Raw genomic sequence first — 17,701 nt, 5'->3', positions numbered from 1 at the left:
GCACTAGTTCTATCCCCGGCCAGGGAGCTACCCACATGGCGCAGCAGACCTCTCATGACTCGCCCGCTGCTCCCCTCAGCAGTGTATTTCAGTACATCTGCCTATTCTGCTCCCCACTCTGTCTCTGGTGAATCCTCTCACCCCTCACCTCTGGCCTATACCCCAGTTCTCGTGTGCATAAATAAATAAAAATAAATCTCTAAAAAGAAAAATTTCAAAAGCAGCAGGGTGGGCCAGGGAGGGTTGCCTTCTTGCAGCCCTTGACATGGGGTGCCGTTCTCATCCTTGGAAGGGCAGAGGGTCCCCTGAAACAGGCTGCTGGAAAGGCACGTGACCTAGGCTCCTTAAGGGAAGGACAAACTTAGCTAAATTGCAGCTTCATCCTCTGGTGATGCTCCGGGTGTGTCCAAGGCAGGGCACTGTCCATGAAGGAGTCACTGGGGTTATGGGGCCTCAACCCATTAGAACCAGAGTGAGGAACCGGGGCACCTTAGAGCACAGGAGGAATGGGGGGCCAGGAGCTCATGCTCAAGAGTCCTTAGATCACTAGGCCCAGTGTTTCCCAAGATGATGTCACGCAGTGGAATTTCAGAAGGAAAAGATGAATTATCTTTTAATTTTTATTTCCATCTTAACTCTATCTAGGGAAAAGTTTCTGTTTTCTGCTTATCTAACACTTATTGAGTGCTTTTAAAAAATAAATTAGTCTCTAAGTGGAGTGCCCTTGGCTGCATTGAAGATTTGTGTTTGTAAGATTTGTTTTTTTTTAAAGATTTATTTATTTATGCATATAAGAACTGGGGTATAGGCCAGAGGTGTGTGTGTGGGGGTGAGAGGATTCACCAGAGACAGGGTGGGGAGCAGAACAGGCAGACTGACTGAAATACACTGCTGAGGGGAGCAGTGGGTGAGACAGGAGAAGTCTGCTGTAAAATGTGGGTAGCTCCCTGGCTGGCAGGGGATCGAATTCATGCTGCAGTGGCTGCGGACAGCTGCATAGGTTGCATCTTAAGCTCTTGCGCCACCAGGGAGGCCCTCTAAGATTTGTTTTTATAATCACGGTAAATGACGCCTCACTGGAGGGCTAATAAGGAGGTGTACCAATATGTCAGAATCGTGAGTGTGGCAAGAACATGTGCAGATGGCTAACAGCACATGAAAAGGTGTTCAGCATCTCTTACTATTAGGGAAATGCAAATCAAAAGCACAACGAGCTATCACTTCACGCCTGTACAAGAAACTGGTGTTGGTGAGGATGCAGAGTAAAGGGAATGCTCGTAATTTAAAAAATGCTGGTTTTTATTCATGCAATCGTTATCCCACTGTTGATGGGAGTGTAAAATGGTGCAGACATTATGGAAAGCAGAATGGAGAGCCTTCAAAAAATTAAGACTAGAATTAAAATTAAGACTAGAAATACCATAGAATCCAGCTAACTCACCCGGGATTTATCCAAGGAGCCCAAAAGCACTAATTTGAAGAGATACATGCACCCACATGTTTGCTGCAATATTAGTCACAATAGCCACCAATTGGAAATAATCTAAGTGGCCTTCAGTGGATGAGTGGATAAGGAAGATAAGGCATATATACATAATGGAAAACTACTCAGCTATAAAAAAGGTGAATTCCTGCCATTTGCAACAACATGAATGCACCTAGAGGGTATTATGCTCAGTGAAGTAAATCAGATGACAAACGCTCTATGATTTCACTCATACATGGTACACAAAGAAACAAAACGAATGAACAAACAAAACAAAGCAAAAACAAACTCTTAAGAATACAAGAACAAAATGGTCACCAGAAGGGAAGGCAAATAATTCGATAAAAGGGGTCAATTGTGTGGGGGTGGATGGAAATCAGAGTTTTGGTCATGAGCATAATGTGGCAGAATCAGACATTGTAAGTCTGTGCACCTGAAACCTATGTAATGTTATAAAACAATGTTACTTCAATTTAAAAAAATGATGAAACTGGTGTCTGAAGCGCACTGGCTTCTAGTCTGGGGCCTCTACATCCTGGGATATCCTGTCCTATTCTGGGGCAGCTCTGACTGTTAGAATGTTCCTTGTAAGGAATGTAAACTGCTGTGCTCATGTGTCTCCGTTGCTGGCTTAGTGCACCTCCTGGGGCCATCCAGGTGGGTGGGTGTGGTCCTCCCCCGGACAGCCCTCCCCAGCATAGGGGCCAGCAGCCCCATCTCCAGAGTCCCCTTAGATTATACATCATTCTCTCACTGCTAACCTTGGAACCTGGGCTCCAGAGTGCTTCACATACTGGACCCTTCTTTTTAAAGACTTAGGTTTCTTTTGGAGTGGGCGTGGCTCCCAAGCCCAGTGTCCTGAGTTCAAATCCTCATCCCTTGTGCAGGGGTGGGCTGGGTGAAGGCATTTGGCATCCCTGAGCATCAGTTTCTTGCCTTCCCATCAGCAATAGGGCCTGTGCTAAACAGCAAGGTAGCGCCAGGGAGCTGGTGAGAAATGCAAACATGCAGCAGTTTTCATTTCAGTGCTTTTTATTATATTTACGAAGTGGTATATCTATCATTTCACTTAATTTTAGAGCATTTTCACTATGCCCCCCTAAAAAAATCCAACCTAGCCCCCTACTACTTTCTTTCCTTCTCTCCCCCAATCCTCCAGCCTTAGGCATTACACTCTGTTTCTACGGATTTACCTGTTTGGGACATTTTATGTGAATAAAGTTGGGCAATATGTGTGCCTGACTTCTTGCACTTCGCTTGTTTTCAAGGATCATTCCTGTTTTAGCTGGTTTCAGGACTTCAATTATTTTTTATGACTGAATAATATTCTATTGTATAGATTTACCACGGCTTTTCCATTTACCAGTTGATGGGTATTTTGGTTTTCTCTTTTGGCTATTATGTGAAAATTCATACTAACATTTTTGTGTGGGTATAGGTTTGCTTTTCTCTTGCAAACCCATGAGTTGAATTGCTGGCGTGGAATTCATCAGGTAACTCTCAACCTTTTGATAACTGCCAGATTGTTTTTCAATTCGCTTGCGTCATTATAGTCCCACCAACAGTGTATGAGGGTTCCAGGTTCTCTATATCCTTGTCAACACTTATAATTGTCTTGTTTTTCAAATACAGCCATTAAGCAGTGAGTATCAAGTGGTAGCTTATAGTTTTGATTTGCATTTCCCCGATAACTAATGATGTTGAATATCTTTTCAAGTTTTATTGGTTTTTCGTGTGTCTTCTTTGGAGAATTGTCTATTCAGAGCCTTTGAAAGTTGGGCTGTTGTCTTCCTAAGAGTTCCACGTATGTTTTGGATACAAGCCCTTTGTTAGATACATGGTTTGCAAAAGCTCCTTAAGTTAGAAGCACACAAGTTTTTAATTTTTATGATGTCCAATTTTTCTGTTTTTTCTTTTGTTGTGCTTTGGTGTCTTAGCTAAGAAAATTTGCTTGCTTGAAAAATAAGTTTTCCATCCACTTATTTAACTCTTCCTTCTGGCTGTATAGTTAGTGTCATGGAAGTTCTGAAGGTGAGCATTCTTTACTTTTCATCTGGCTTTTATTCATGCAATCATTATACCATTGAGTATACACTGAACCCATTATTTAGCAATCATGTCTGGTTCATTCACAAGGAGATTTCAAGAGACTTAATGAAGTGCATGCCTGAAATTAAGAATGGAGGGAAAGCCGGCTGCTGAAATTACCATGACTTCTGTTCATGACCCTCCCAACAGCAGCCTGGAACTTGTCAGAAAGTGGGCGAGGCCAGTTTGCCTTCTGTGGTCCTGGCAAATGTCATCTCTCTCTTTTAGGTCCAGAGCCTGTCCTCCATAACTCACTGTAGACTTTCATGGTGGCAGGTGGGGGTGTTCAGTGAACGAGGTATGATCGCCAAGGTCCTCCTCTTCCTTCACCCAAGGGGTAACATTGGTTCATATCTGATGTTTTGGGCTCACTTCTGGCATCACAGGTGCTGAGAGATTAAAGGCCACGACTTTGGGATCACATTCACAGGACTTCCTTGACCCCGGGATGTGAACTCTCTGTGTCTAGAGTTGTGAGGCCTAGAGAGTGCAGTCTCGTCTTCCTGTTGCTTCCAGCTATCTGCTCTCTCCTCCTTTGACCATTTGCCTTCCCTGGGAAATAGGTCCTGTGTCGCCATGAGTTCACCCGGCCAAAGTGTGTTTCTTCCTCTGCAATTTCCCCCACACACCCCTCAATTCTAGCTAGTCCACCCAGAAGCTCACCCTGAGTTCTAGAACATTCTCCCAGCGTACCCCAACTTTCTCTGAGCCCCAGCCTTTCTCATTTTCATTCTTTTTTTAAAAAAAGATTTATTTATTTATGCAAGCACTGGGGTATAAGCCAGAGGCTCAGGAGGGTGAGAGGATTCACCAGAGACAGAACGGGGAACAGAACAGGCAGATTGACCAAAGTACGCTGCTGAAGGGAGCAGTGGGCGAGACAGGAGAGGTCTGCTGTGCCATGTGGGAATCTCCCTGGCCGGCCGGGAATCAAATTGGCACTGCAGAGTCTGTGGACAGCTTCACAGTGCAGTGCTCAACCAGCTGCGCCACCAGGGAGGCCCTCGCACTTTCATTCTTAAAGCGGTGTGCTGGACCTGGGGGAACCTGTTCTTGTTTTGGGGGTGCCTCTTCTATCCTTTACCCTTGTCCTTTTAACATCTGACTGTTTCTTTTTTTTTAACAATATTTATTAGTTTTATTATTTTTATTGTCATTAGCCTTTTCTTATCCTCGTCTGATTTTATTTTATTTTTTAAAAAATATTTATTTATTTATTTATACAAGCACTGGGTACAGTCAGAAGCGTGGGAGGGTGAGAGAATTCACCAGAGCCAGAGCGGGGAGCAGAGCAGGCAAACTGACGAAGTACACTGCTGAGGGGAGCAGCGGGCGGCAGGAGAGGTCTGTGCGCCATGCGGGAGCAGCCGGGGATCGAACCGGCGCTGCAGAGGCTGCGGGCAGCTTCACAACCCAGCGCTCAATCGCTGCGCCACCAGGGAGGCCCTTAACATCTGACCTTTTCTGATGGAAGCTCTCCCTGTCAGCTTCTGGGTCAATTATGGAGTTTCTTAGGTGATCTTTTCCTGTTTTCTTTGTCAGGAAGCTAGATTTTTCCTCCTTCCTTACCTCTCTTTCTGACAATATTTGTTTGATTTTTTTTTTTTTTTCCATAGCAAACCCAGTGGTCAGATGACCAAAGAGCAGGGCAAAGAATATTCAGAGGCTGATTGCAATTCAGTCAAATGAAAGAGAGCTAATGCTACAGTGCCACTCCCGATGTCGCTGGGGGCGGGAGATGCCCTTCTGGATTCTGGCACAGCACATAGGACAGTCTGGTTGAGAGGAAGGTGGGGCTGAGACACTCAGTGATCACCTCCTGGGCCTCTGAGCCTCTCTCCTGCCCTGCAGCACACAGGTGGTCACAGGTGGTGCTCCCGGCTGGGCTGGGGCTCTGCACCTGGGCAGAGACCCTAGAAAGCAGGCTGCCACTCCCAGGCAGTGCTCCAGCTTGTAGAGTCTGGCCATGAGCCCTTCCAGTCCCTTCTTTGAAGGGTTTCAAGTTTCTTCTCCCAAAGTTGTCATGACCCTTGTCTGCACGTGAGGCCATCCTGCCGGCGGAATTGGGGAGATGCCTAGTGATGTTGTGGAGGGTGAGTGGGGACTGGGGCTGGAGGCAGGGATCCTGAGTTTGGGTCCTCTGCTCTTTCTAGAATGTTCCACCCACGCTAGGAAAGGAGGGTCGATAGAAGGAAGAATGAGGTAACAATCCGGGAGGTTCATCGCACCCAGGGGAGAGATGCTGGGGGCTTGTTGGTATTGAGGACACAGGCTGGTGAAATAGTGGGGGTGACAGGAATAGGGGTGGATTGGAGGAAGGGGGAATAGGAGGAATTCAGCTTTCAGTTGGACTGGTGGCGATGCTAACAGTGCTGGATTGTTTGGGAGAAATACTGGGGGTGAGGGCAACCTGAGACACCCCTGTGTATCTTCAGGGTCTGTGGGACAGCCACGTGGAGGAGGGGTCTGGACCAGGGCCCCTGGGTGCAGCCTGTCACTGGACATGACTGCCAGTCACTGTTCATTGCTCAGGCCATTTCCTAGCAAAAAGGCTGACTTTTCAGCTGGATAGATGCATAGTCCAGGCTCTTCCCAGGGGGTGTTTGGTAAGCTCCCCTTAGCTGCGTGCGTAGGGGTGACAGAGCTCAGCCATGCAGGGAGGCAGCTAGGAGACTCGGAGAAGGGTGATGGAGAAAAGATAGTTCCCCGTGGCTGCCACATGTTGATTTCCCTGATTAGAGCCCTCCCCACTCCCCGGCCCGCTTGTGACCACGCTTAACCCTCATCCTTCAAATTGCTGCTAATTTATTTACAGTTTTCCTGATTGCATGTCATGTGCACCCTGAGAAAAACAAGCAGGGAGTCGAAAAATGATCATTTTTTCCTGGAAAAGCGTGCCCATTTTAGGCCTGTGAGGACAGCAAGAGCCAAGGCAAACATTCGGATGAAACTGGAGCCGCTGTGGAGCTGCTTCCCAGTGGCCGCCATGGGCCGGGTGGGATTGCGACACAGCGGAGCTGGGAGGCCAGGCCCCTCCAGCCTGCGCCTGGGGCAGGTGGGTTGGCCAGCGGTGTGCACCCTGAGGTGTGCTCCCCAGGTGCCCAGAGCACTTCTTCCCAACTGGGCAGCCCTTTCTGGAATGTTCCTCAGCTCTGAGCAGGCTGCTCATTTGGGGGTGGGGTGGGGTTGTGGTAGAAGGCCGTTATGGATTTCAGGTGCCCTTATGAATTTCAGGCTTCCAGAATGGCACCTGACTAGAGCAGCTCCTGGTCCTGCATGTGCCTGGAAGGGAGAGGTGGAGGGACAGATGGCCCCCAGCTGGAGGAATGGATGGGGCTAAACCCAGCTCTGTTTCACAGGGTTCAGTGAGCCAATGATGTGGTCAGGCAGGAGACAGGCTCGCTGGCCACATGAAGTCCGAGGTTCAGCGCAAGGAGGAGTGATGGTGTTTTGCTGGCTTTGGGGAGAGATGGCTCTCGTGAGCACAGAGGCTGCAGAGAGCCCCTGGCTGGCACCCTCCCTGTGGGCATTTACAGTCTCCTGAGACTCTGTGGACCCCATGAGGCCTTCTGTTGGGGTGTGTGATTGCTTTCTGGATGATGCTATGACTTTAGTTCCAGACAGATCCCGCCCTCCCACTGTCTACAAACGGGGAGCCCCGCTTACGTGGATTGGACAGGTCGGGGGCTGGGGGAAAGAGCTCTGGTCAGGAACTCAGCCTCCATTTAAATACCCATTTCTCCTGGTGGCTCAAGTGGCTGAGTGGCCCTTGGTGCCCCGCCGGTGTCGGGGTCAGGTTGAGTAGGACCCGACTGCCCCGAGCCAAAGCAGCGCCATGCGAGACAGAGAGATCTGTTTTCCTCAGGATGAGGGAGGCAGATTGAAAAGCTATTTACAGCCACATCACTGCATTTTGGAAACACATGTTGGGCTTTCATTTCCTTACTCCCTGTTCATTTATGGCATTTACGGTAAGCTGGATTTCAACGTCAGGGTCGGCTCACCCCCGCAAGCAAAGACGTGGCATTCTAACCCTGGGGCTAGCCATGTGTGGGAAACACCTGCACTTGCCTTCCATGCCAAACCCCGTTTCTCTCCCCCAGCCCGAGAAACTCGTGCTGTGGTGGTCCGGGGGTGACTTGTGACTCTGTTCCCAGATAGTCTAGCTTGGTGCGGGCCTCTCTGCCCCCCGTGTCTCATGACCCAGCTGTGCGTAGGATTCTAGCACCCCATCTCACTGCGTCTTCCTCGAGTTAAAATCTAGCCTTAGGAAAACAAAATTGCTTAAGGCAAGGAAGACCTGAGACGCTCGGGGAGGCCGATGTGGATATACTGCAAACCAGATGTTTCCGTCTCCCTGGCAGAGAGGCACCCAAGTGCACGGGGCATCTGGGCAAGTATTTTCCTTTAAGGAGGACATCCATATGGAAGTGGTAGCCCAGTAATGCAATGTGACAGTTGCTATGTCAACTCGCCCACTTCCCCTCCCCTTAAGTTATTGACCGGCTCAGGCCGTGTTGCATAAAAGTCATGCAATGCCTTGGAATGTGTTTATGTGCTGTCTGCTGCCAGAACTTTCCAGCATTTTTTTTCCTGCTTGTATTTTGCTTTGGAGTAGATGGCCTGTCACTTTGGTTTAACTGTGTTTTTTTTTTTTTTTTCTTTCTTTTTTTTTTTGTGGAACTGCATTTTTCTTAGATTTGTAACGGGGCAGTGGTGGCTGAGGCTACAGGGGAGAGTAGAGTGGAGAGTTGCAGGGGGGCGTGCGTGGGGTGCCCTTCTGCAGTGTTTGCAGAAGCTCAGACTGGGGGCCGGCACATGCACAGTGTGGTTAGTGTGGGGAGGTGACAGGTGAGAGTGTGTGTGAGTGTGCGTGAGTGTGAGTATGTGTGTGAGCTCCGTCTTTGGTTTCCAGAATGGACTAGGGCAGGGATCTTTGTCTCCCCGCTCAGCACAGGGCTTGCACCCACTTTCCCGCCAGTCACCCTCACCTTGCTCTCTGTTTCACAGGCATTTCGAAACCGAGTTCCTCACCCGTCCTTGCCTTTAGTTTCCCCTGGTGAAGGCCCCTGACTCCTGCCAGCGCAGCCACTACCTCCTGTCTCTGCCCTTCCTGAGAAGCAGTGTGGTTCCCCAAAGGGCTTTCCTGCCTCCTGAGCCCCCCTCCCCACAGGAGGACACCATTCTCACTTCTGGCTTGGTCCGCCCAGGGTCTGAGGGTCCTCTCTGCCCCTGCGCGAACCCCTAGCTGGTCCATTTTTCATACTCAGAGCAATCTGTCTTCTTAAATAATCTTTAAACATTTTTTCAAAGAGGGTGATTCTTCCCACCAGGACAGGACCAACTGTTCTCTTTCTGGGTGGACTCTTCCAGTGGCTTGTTGTGGAGACCGGTACTTTGCCCAGCCCCAGAGGCTGAGGCCGCCATCTTCCTGGCCCAGGGCTGGTCTTAGAACTCAGGCTCAGTCCTCCCACAAGCCTGTACACTCTCCATGTTTGTGTCCTCCCCACTCCAAATTCACATGCTGACATCCTTAACCCCCACGGTGATGGTCTGAGAAGGTGGGGACCCCAATGGAGAGGATTCATGCCCTTGTGAAGGAGACCCAAGGGCCCCATGTCCCATCCCTCGCGTGAGGACGCAGGACAAGTCGTCATTCTGCACACCTCTCTGGCACCCTGAGTTTGGACTTCTGGCTTCCAGGATATTAGAAATAAATTTCTGTTGTTCCTAATCCACTCAGCCTGTGGCGCTTTGCTCTCGCAGCCTAAAGGGAATAAGATACAGTCCCCGAGATAGTGCCTGATGCTGCCCACTCTTGGCATGCTGGTGATAGTGTGTGGTCATGGCCTGCTGACCTATCTTGCCCCTGTGGGTCTGTCTGGATCAGGACAGCGCCTGGAACTTGTCTACATTGGTGGAGTAAATGGCATCCCCACCCGAAGCATGAGGCCCCAGGTGTCCTCTGTCAGGGCTGTCCTTACCTTTCCTAGCACAGGGCCTTGCTTTGTCCCCTGCTCCTCTGTCACCATCTCATCTCTCTCTCTGCTATTCTGCCCACCTTTGGGAGGGCCTGGTCCCCAATTCTGCCCTCTTGTGTCTGCCCGTTCCTCACCTGGAGCTCAGGGTTGGAACAGGGGCTCTGGAGCCAGCAAGACCGGCTTCACATCGGCTCCAAGGCTGCTGTGTACAGACACAGCACCTTCAGCAGTTTTCTTAAGCCCTCTGAGCCACTCCTGAAAACAGAATTGGCTGTGGCAAGCGTGAACTGAGTGGCAGCCCTGGAGCTGGCAGATGCTGGCGAGGCTCAGCGCGGGCTGTGGTGACCGCTATTCCTGCAGAAGAGCAGCGGATGCTGCTCCCCCCACTCCCCAGCTAGGTTGTCCTCCCCTGGCAGGTTGAGGGTGTTCCTGCCTCTGACCCCTTCCCATCCTGAAGTCCCATCTCCAGTAGCTGCGCCTGGTTCATTCCCCGCCCAGTTCAGGGTCCCTCCACAGAGACTGGCTGGGAATGACCTCCCTCTGCGCCACAGCACACAGCCTGGTTCTGGTGTCCTTCCTTCTGCTTCGTGTCCCAGGCTGTCACCTCTAACTTGTAGGCGTCACACTAGAGCTTGCATTTAATTCCTTGAGTGGATTCGCGATGGGCTTTGTACTCAGCTTGTAGGTGAACAAGCAACATGATACTCAGTGCCCTGACGTCTGGAGGGCTCTGCGGCCCCTCGGGCCTCCTGCTGTCCCCTGTGCTGGGTGGGAGAGGACGGATAGACAGACAGTTGGATGACATGGACCCCGGCCACCGCCCCCATCCAGATGTGGCTGGCCCGTCCTCACTCCTGCTGGCTGAGGGGGGCTTCAGAGTTCTTCTTGGGCAGCCCTGCTGTTACCGCCATTGAGGTACCAGTGATAACCAGATGCCCCGATCTGTGTGTGGAAAAATCATGCTGACTTTTACAAAATGATAGTTTTGCTTGCTTACCAAATTAAAAAGAGATGTGTTCAAATAAGAAAGGGCTTTGAGCCTTTAAAAAGTCTTAGGCAAGATAAAAAGTTTAGAAATCTTGGTGGGAGGTGGGTGTGTCCACACCCTTTAGGGACAGTGAGGAACAGAATGGTCCCTGAAAGGAAAAGGAACAGCGGTGAGAGAGGAGAGAGGGGTGGGTAGGGAGATGGCACTCCTGGAGCACACAGTGTAGTAGGGGCCGGACTGTAAAGACAGGCCAGAGCGCAGAGCTGGGAGGGAAAGCCCTAGGGGGGCCTGGAGGCCACGAGGTGGTCTCTGTTCCACTGACAAAAGCCACCAGGTAACAAAGGGTTTTCCATACCCTTTTGAAATCCCAGAGCAATCCTTGAAGCAAGTGGAGGAAGTTTCTAGAAACCACAGAAAAAACTTCAATACCTTAGGACAGCAGTTGGGTGAAGGGAACTCTGACTTCACCCACATAGGACCCGGTGAGAGGATGTTGTGGTCTCCACTTGGCAGGTGGGGAACTCCAGGCTGGGGCCGGGGCGGGCTAAGGTCACCCAACTGGTCATTGGAGAAGCCGGATTTGAGCCCTGTCTGGCTCAGAGTCCATGTCCTTTCCCTACACCAGGAACATAGGGTCCTGTCTAAAAGGCTCTGTGTCACTATGCTCTCTGCTAGAGTCTGGCGAATGAATGAAGCGCCTGATTTTTTTGGGATGGGTTTATGAAATGTCTGTGTCTAGACACATTTTTATCCTTGTCAATGTCCGGTGGCTTCAGCACTATTTTGTGAAAAAATGATCTCTGCTCCATTGCATTGCTTTTGCTCTTTCGTCAAAGCTTTGTTGTCTCAATCTGTGTAGCTCTATTTCCAGTCTCCTGGCCTGTTGATCTATTTGTCTATCACCAATAACACGCTGTCTTGACTACCGTCACTCGGCAGTAAGTCTTATAGTCTCTAGCATGAGTCCTCCAGCACTGCTCCTCGATATTGTGTGGGCTATTCTGGTCTTTTGCTTTTCCATATAGGATTTAGAATCAGCTGCTCTAACTGGCCCAGATTTTAATTGGCATCACACTGACTTTATGAGCTCAAGTTAACAAGTGACATCTTAACAATGGGGGAGGGGGGCTAGCTCTCCGTTTATTTAGTTCTTTAATTTTATTTAGTTCTTTAATTCCATTCCATTCAGAGTTCTGAATGGAGTTTCCTCCAATGGATCTTATACATGTTTTGCTAGACTTATACCTACATATTTCATTTTTTTAAAAAAAGATTTATTCATGCATGCAAGAACTGGGGTACAGCCAGATGTGCGGGAGGATGAGAGGATTCACCAGAGACAGAATGGGGAACAGAACAGGCAGACTGACAAAATACACTGCTGAGGGGAGCAGTAGGCGAGACAGGAGAGGTCTGCTGCGCCGTGTGGGAATCTCCCTGGCTGGCTGGGATAGAACTGCCAGTGCAGAGGCTGTGGACAGCTTCACAGCGCTGCGCTGTACCTCCTGCGCCACCAGGGGAGGCCCTGTATTTAATTTTTGTGGATGATAATATATCCCCAAATGGTATTGCATTTTTAATTTCAACTATCACTTGTTTGTTGCTTATTTATGGAAAGTGATTGACTTTGTGTATTAGCCTTGTCTCCTGCTGCCTTGCTATAATCTTTGTAGCCCAGTTGCTCCCTGAGTTAGGTCTAAACTATGTCCGCTACTTGGGTTGCTCTGAGTGTGGCCTTGAACTTGTAGGGCTCTGTGCCTCTGCCCTTGCATTACCCCACTCACAGCTTCTCTGTCTGTTGGAACCTCGCCCACATGGGTGCAGAGCCCAGCTCCGCTGGGTGGCGGAGCGCCCCAGCGAATCTTCTCTAAGTCTCTTGAGCACATTTGACTCCCTCCTCCGAGACCTCATGGCACTTTGGCCCCCAGCTGGATTCTAGCACCTTTCGTGCCCTGCCCTGCATTGGAGCAGCTTGTTTAGTTCCCCTCAGCTGCATCCTGCCAACTCCCAGGGCAAGGATGGAGACTTACTCATCCGCCTCCAGGGGCCCAGGACCGCGCTGTTCATGTATCAGGAACTCGGCCAAGGGTGGTGAATTCAGTTGGTCATGCTGGGCCTGGGTGAAGCCAGGCCACTGGGAGTTGGCCTTAGGGAACCTCACTGTCTTGTTTGGAGATCCTTGGAGTGTCATGGAATAAAATCCATTGCTGACATCTTGTGGTCCATGTCACCTACCACTCTGGGATGGGAAACGAAATTGGTGTGGGAGGCAGGTCTGTAATGAGCCCTGATTGCTGTCCCCTGGATGGCGGAGGGCCAGAGGATTCTGATCAGCACTGTGTTTTTTTTTCCCCAAAACCTCCTTTGTGTGCTTCAGGCTTTCACACTCTAGCTGCAAGGTCTCAGGAGCATTGCCCTGAGGCCTGCTGCCTCTGTGGTGCCTGTCAGTCCCTTGAGACCCGGCCTTTGTCCGTACTGAGCTGGGTACAGCTTTTTTCCAAGAGTCTGCCACTGCCTCTCCTTCCTTGTCCATGTGCCAGGCTTTTCTGATCAAAAGCTGCCATTCTCCTGAACGCTGATCCTGTTATTCAAAGAGTTGGTGTTGAGGACACTTTATTTTAGGTCTATTAAATTTGATTGGGCTTCACCTTCATTGTTATGTATATCTAGCAGCTTAAGATTAGTTTTAGGGACAAAAACCTCAGTTACTGTATTTTGTGACAAGTTGTGTGACTAATTACTGCTCTGCAGTGCACCGTGAAACTTGTAAGGCACCACACAAACATCAAATCACAACGTGTTTCCTGTTCAGAACCATCTGAGTAAATTGAACATCTGTATTACAGTAATACATGTATTCGTAAGCTGAACATCTTTTATCGATTCACCTTGTTAAGCAGGAAAATAATCCTTGGGGCTTTATAAACTCCTGTAAATTCTAGTAGTTACCATTTTGAAAATGAATTTCATTGAATAAATGAAGGCAGATGTCAAGCATTTAATTGACTCCTCTCTCAGCAGGCTTTGTCAATTTTGGAATATTGTCGAGATGATATAATTTGCCAATGATATGAAACTGACATAGTGGATTAGATGCTATTGGTCTTTGGAGAAGAGGGACTGTCTGTGCAGAGTTAATGTTTAATAATTGGCTAATGTCCTTGTAGACTATAAGAGAGTTTTTTCCTAAAATTCCTCAAAGAACAGAGTATAGGGGAAATGGTGGCAGTATAACCTGATTGACTCACAAAATTTGTTTTAAAAACCTCAGTCTTATATTAAATGTTCAAATGACTTTTGCTTTCTACTCTGTGTTAACTTTTCCCTCCAGGTCTTTAGTTCAAAAGATTTGACTGGCAAGATGCTGCTTTTTATTTTTATTTATTTATTTTTAAAGATTTATTTATTTATACACACAAGAACTGGGGTACAGGCCAGAGGTGTGGGGGGTGAGAGGACTCACCAGAGACAGAGTGGGGAACAGAACAGGCAGACTGACTGAAATACACTGCTGAGGGGAGCAGCGGTTGAGACAGGAGAGGTCTGCTGTGCCATGTGGGTAGCTCCCTGGCCGGGGATTGAACTCATGCTACAGTGGCTGCAGATAGCTTCATAGGTTGCATCTTAACCCCTTGCATCACCAGGGGGTTTTTATTTTGTGACTTCTGGACCCCCCAGGATCGGACATCCTGCTGAAGAAGTGGGTGGTAGGGGGGAGGGATGTCTTTTTTTTTCTGCAGATCCCAGCCCCGAGCCTTCTTCTCCAAGACACCCCCCTTCCCAGTATGATTAATCCCATTCCTGACACCTGACTCCCTCTTCAGCCTTTTGGAAAGAACTTGGACTTGGAGTCCCAATGGCCTAGGCTGGACCCACCTGAGGCTCTCTTAGTTGATTGCCTTCAAGTTCCTTCACCTCTTAGCTTTGTGTCCTCCTCAGAAAAACTCAGGTGACAGTTTCATTGTGAAGTGAAAGAAAATCCTGTCAAAGCAGCCAGGGCCCAGCGCAGGGCCGCCCAGCCCAGCCCGAGGGCCAGGTGAGGAGGATTAATTCCATGCCCTTCAGTGATGCTGGATCCCCTACATATGGGCCGTTCCCAGTGGTGGAGAGTGATGGGCACATCTTTTGACTCAGGGACAGAATGTAAATCTTACCCTCTGAATCTGTCAACTTGGTGTGTAGCCTTTTTGTCCAACAGCGCAGGAACATCAACAGCCAGCACCTGAGAAGCTCCTTCCAGGAGGGAGCGAGCCGTGGCATCCTGGTCAGGACTCACATCTCCCGTCTGCAGCTGCGCAGTGGCTGCGTGTTGCTGATGGCGGCTGCGGTTTGCACGTCATTTTCTCTGACTTTCTCCTAGTTGTGGCCGTTTACATAAAGGCATCCTGGTGGGCTACTGAAGATGTGCTGAGAACCTCTGATCCTGCAAGACAAGGTCTGATAAAGGTGAGGCGCGTGGATGGAAATGCAGTGGCAAAGCAGGTTTTATAAGCTGCCCTGATTGTGATCATGTTAATACATTAAAGCAGCCTCCTCCTGTGTGTGGTGTATTGCTTTGCTAGGTCTGCTGTCACCAAGTACCACAGACTCGGTGGTCTAGACAACAGAAATGTATTGTTTCATGGTCTTGGAAGCTGAAGTCAAGGTGAAGGCAGGATTGGTTTCCCGCTGAGATTTTAGAGGTAGACTCTGCCTCAGGTTTTTCTTGTAGCTTCTGGTAACCTTGGGTACTCCTTGGCTTATAGATGACATGCTCCTGGTGTCTTCCACTTGTCTTCCCCCTGCATGTGTTTGTCTCTGTCCAAATCTCCCCCTTCTATAAGGATGCCAGAGATACTGGGTTAGGGTCCACTATATCAACCTCAGCCTGCCTTGATCACCTGCCAAGAACCTATTTCCAAGTAAGTCACATTAATATGTACTGGGAAGGGGGGTAGGTTAGGATTTAGTCACCGTTTTGGGTAATACAATTCAACCCATAACACCCTGCCGGCATATAAACAGTAATAAATGACTGTATGCGGGCCTCCCTGGTGGCGCAGCGGTTGAGCTCTGGGCAGCGTGCCGGCAGCCTCTGTAGCACTGGTTCGATCCCTGGCTGCTCCCCGGCCACCAGAGGAGGGTCCCACATGGTGTGCAGACCTCTCCTGCCGCCCGCTGCTCCCCTCAGCTGTGTACTTTGTCAGTCTGCCTGTTCTGCTCACTGCTCTGGCTCTGGTGAATTCTCTCAGTACCCAGTGCTTGTATAAATAAGTAAATCTTTTTTAAAAAATAAATAAATGGCTGTATGCAACAGGTACCTGTATCTGGCTATGGGTAAATCTATTTTGTCTTCTGAGCCTCTCAAGTCTTAGTTTTAACATTAATCTCTACTGTCTCTCCAGCATATAGGAAAGTTCTTCTTAGTGTGTTCAAGTAATGTTTACTGGCACATATTCAGAGTCAGACATTGTGTTACCCCAAATATTTTGCAGTGATTACCTAATTTTTGAATCTTCAAGTATTTGTTTTGCTGATGAAGAAATCAAGGCTAAGCTATGTACCTAGTAAGTGATTTAATTGGACACAAATTCTAGTCTCTTTGGCATCAGGCCAGACCATCTTTGAAGCAGTCCTGTGACTTTGTAAAACAGTGGTAAAGCACAGATCTGGGATGACAAATGTGAAGGCAGGTGCCACAGCAGCTCCTCAAAAGTTCAAGAGGCATCCTCCTGGCTCAAGGTTGGTTGGTGCAAAGGCTATGGAGAAGACAGTAACCAGTGGGGAATTTGCACTATTTATTTCACATCTACCTGTTTTCATTTGCTTGGGTTGTTTATTATAATCCCATAGGTGGAGAGAGATGGCATTTCTTGGTAGTCTTGAAATGGTGGCTGTATCCACAGTTGTTCCAATAGGAACCTATAAATTATGAAATATCATTGTTCTGTGGGTTGGTTTGGAGAATTGATAATCCAGGTCTCCCCCTGGTGTTGAGCCATTAGAAAAAAAAATCCGAATTCACATCTGTTTTTTTTTTTTTTTTTGTTGTTGTTGTTCAAACAGTAGCTTCTTTGAGATATAATTCACCTATTACAAATTTCACTCTTAAAGTGTGTGTACAATTCATTAATTCTCAGTACATTCACAAAATTGTACATGGATCACCACTCTCTAATTCCAGGATGTTTTTATCACCACAAATAGATTCCCCTTGCTCCTTAGAAGCCTAAGTGCTCCTTAGAAGCCACCCTTCACTGCCTTCTTTACTCAGCTTCTGGCAATACTAACCTACTTTCTGTCTCTCTGGATTTGCCTGTTCTGGACATTTCACATCAGTGGCATCATATAACATGTGGTCTTTTGTGTCAAGTCCTTTCATCCATGGTGTAGCATATGCTAGCGCTTCATTCATTTTTATAGCTTCATTTATTTTATGGCTGTGGTGTAACTTCCCACTGAATGGGCCTACCACATCTGTTGATTTAACAGGTGATGGACATTTGGGTTATTTCTGCTTCTTGGCTGTTGTGAATTACGCTGCTGTGAACACTGTAGTACAAGGTATATATTGTCAGTTCTCTTGCATAGACACCTGGGAGTAGAATGTCTACTCACTTGGTAACTGTATGTTTAACATGTTGAGCATCTGCCGAACTTATCCTCAGCAACTGCATCATCTTGCATTTTTACTGGCATTGGCTGAGGGTCTCCATCTTGCCATGACTCCCAATGCTTTGTATTGTTTGTCTTGTTTTATGTTATCTTAGTGGGTGGGAATTGGTGTCATTGTGGTTTTGATTTGCCTTTCCCTGATGGCTAAGGATGTTGAGCACATTTTCCTGTGCCATTTGTATATATTCTTTGGGAATGTATCTATCAAAATCCTTGGCCCACTTTTTAATTGGGTTATTTGACTTTTTAACTATTGAGTTGTGAGAGATTTCCATATATTATTGATGCAAGTCTCCTATTATATATATATATATATATATATATATATATATCATTTGCAAGTTTTTTTTCCATTATGTGGGTTGTCTTCATCCCCTCCAGTCTTAATGAGTTGTAATCAACAGATAATATTGTGTAATTTTAAGATGGACCACTCATTGAGTTGATATAATCATATGCTGCAAAATACATGTGTATCAAGCCACTATAACTTTAGCTAACACC

At 48.0% G+C, this 17,701-nt stretch overlaps 1 protein-coding gene across 1 annotated transcript in view; it reads left to right on the top strand.

The window, feature by feature from the left end:
- Positions 1 to 17,701, top strand: part of FAM169BP (Protein FAM169B) — a 58,078-nt gene that overhangs the window by 21,581 nt on the left and 18,796 nt on the right. The window contains exon 4 of the mRNA XM_054694757.1: positions 14,904 to 14,989. Coding sequence (XP_054550732.1) covers positions 14,904 to 14,989 — 86 coding nt within the window. The remainder of the gene's footprint in view (positions 1 to 14,903; positions 14,990 to 17,701) is intronic.

The sequence above is a fragment of the Talpa occidentalis genome, unplaced genomic scaffold, assembly GCF_014898055.3.
Source record: "Talpa occidentalis isolate TD23 unplaced genomic scaffold, MPIMG_talOcc4v2.1 talOcc4.14, whole genome shotgun sequence".
Classification (NCBI taxonomy): domain Eukaryota; kingdom Metazoa; phylum Chordata; class Mammalia; order Eulipotyphla; family Talpidae; genus Talpa; species Talpa occidentalis.
The sequence above is the reverse complement of the archived record's forward strand: the minus strand, read 5'-3'. Positions and strand labels throughout refer to the sequence as shown.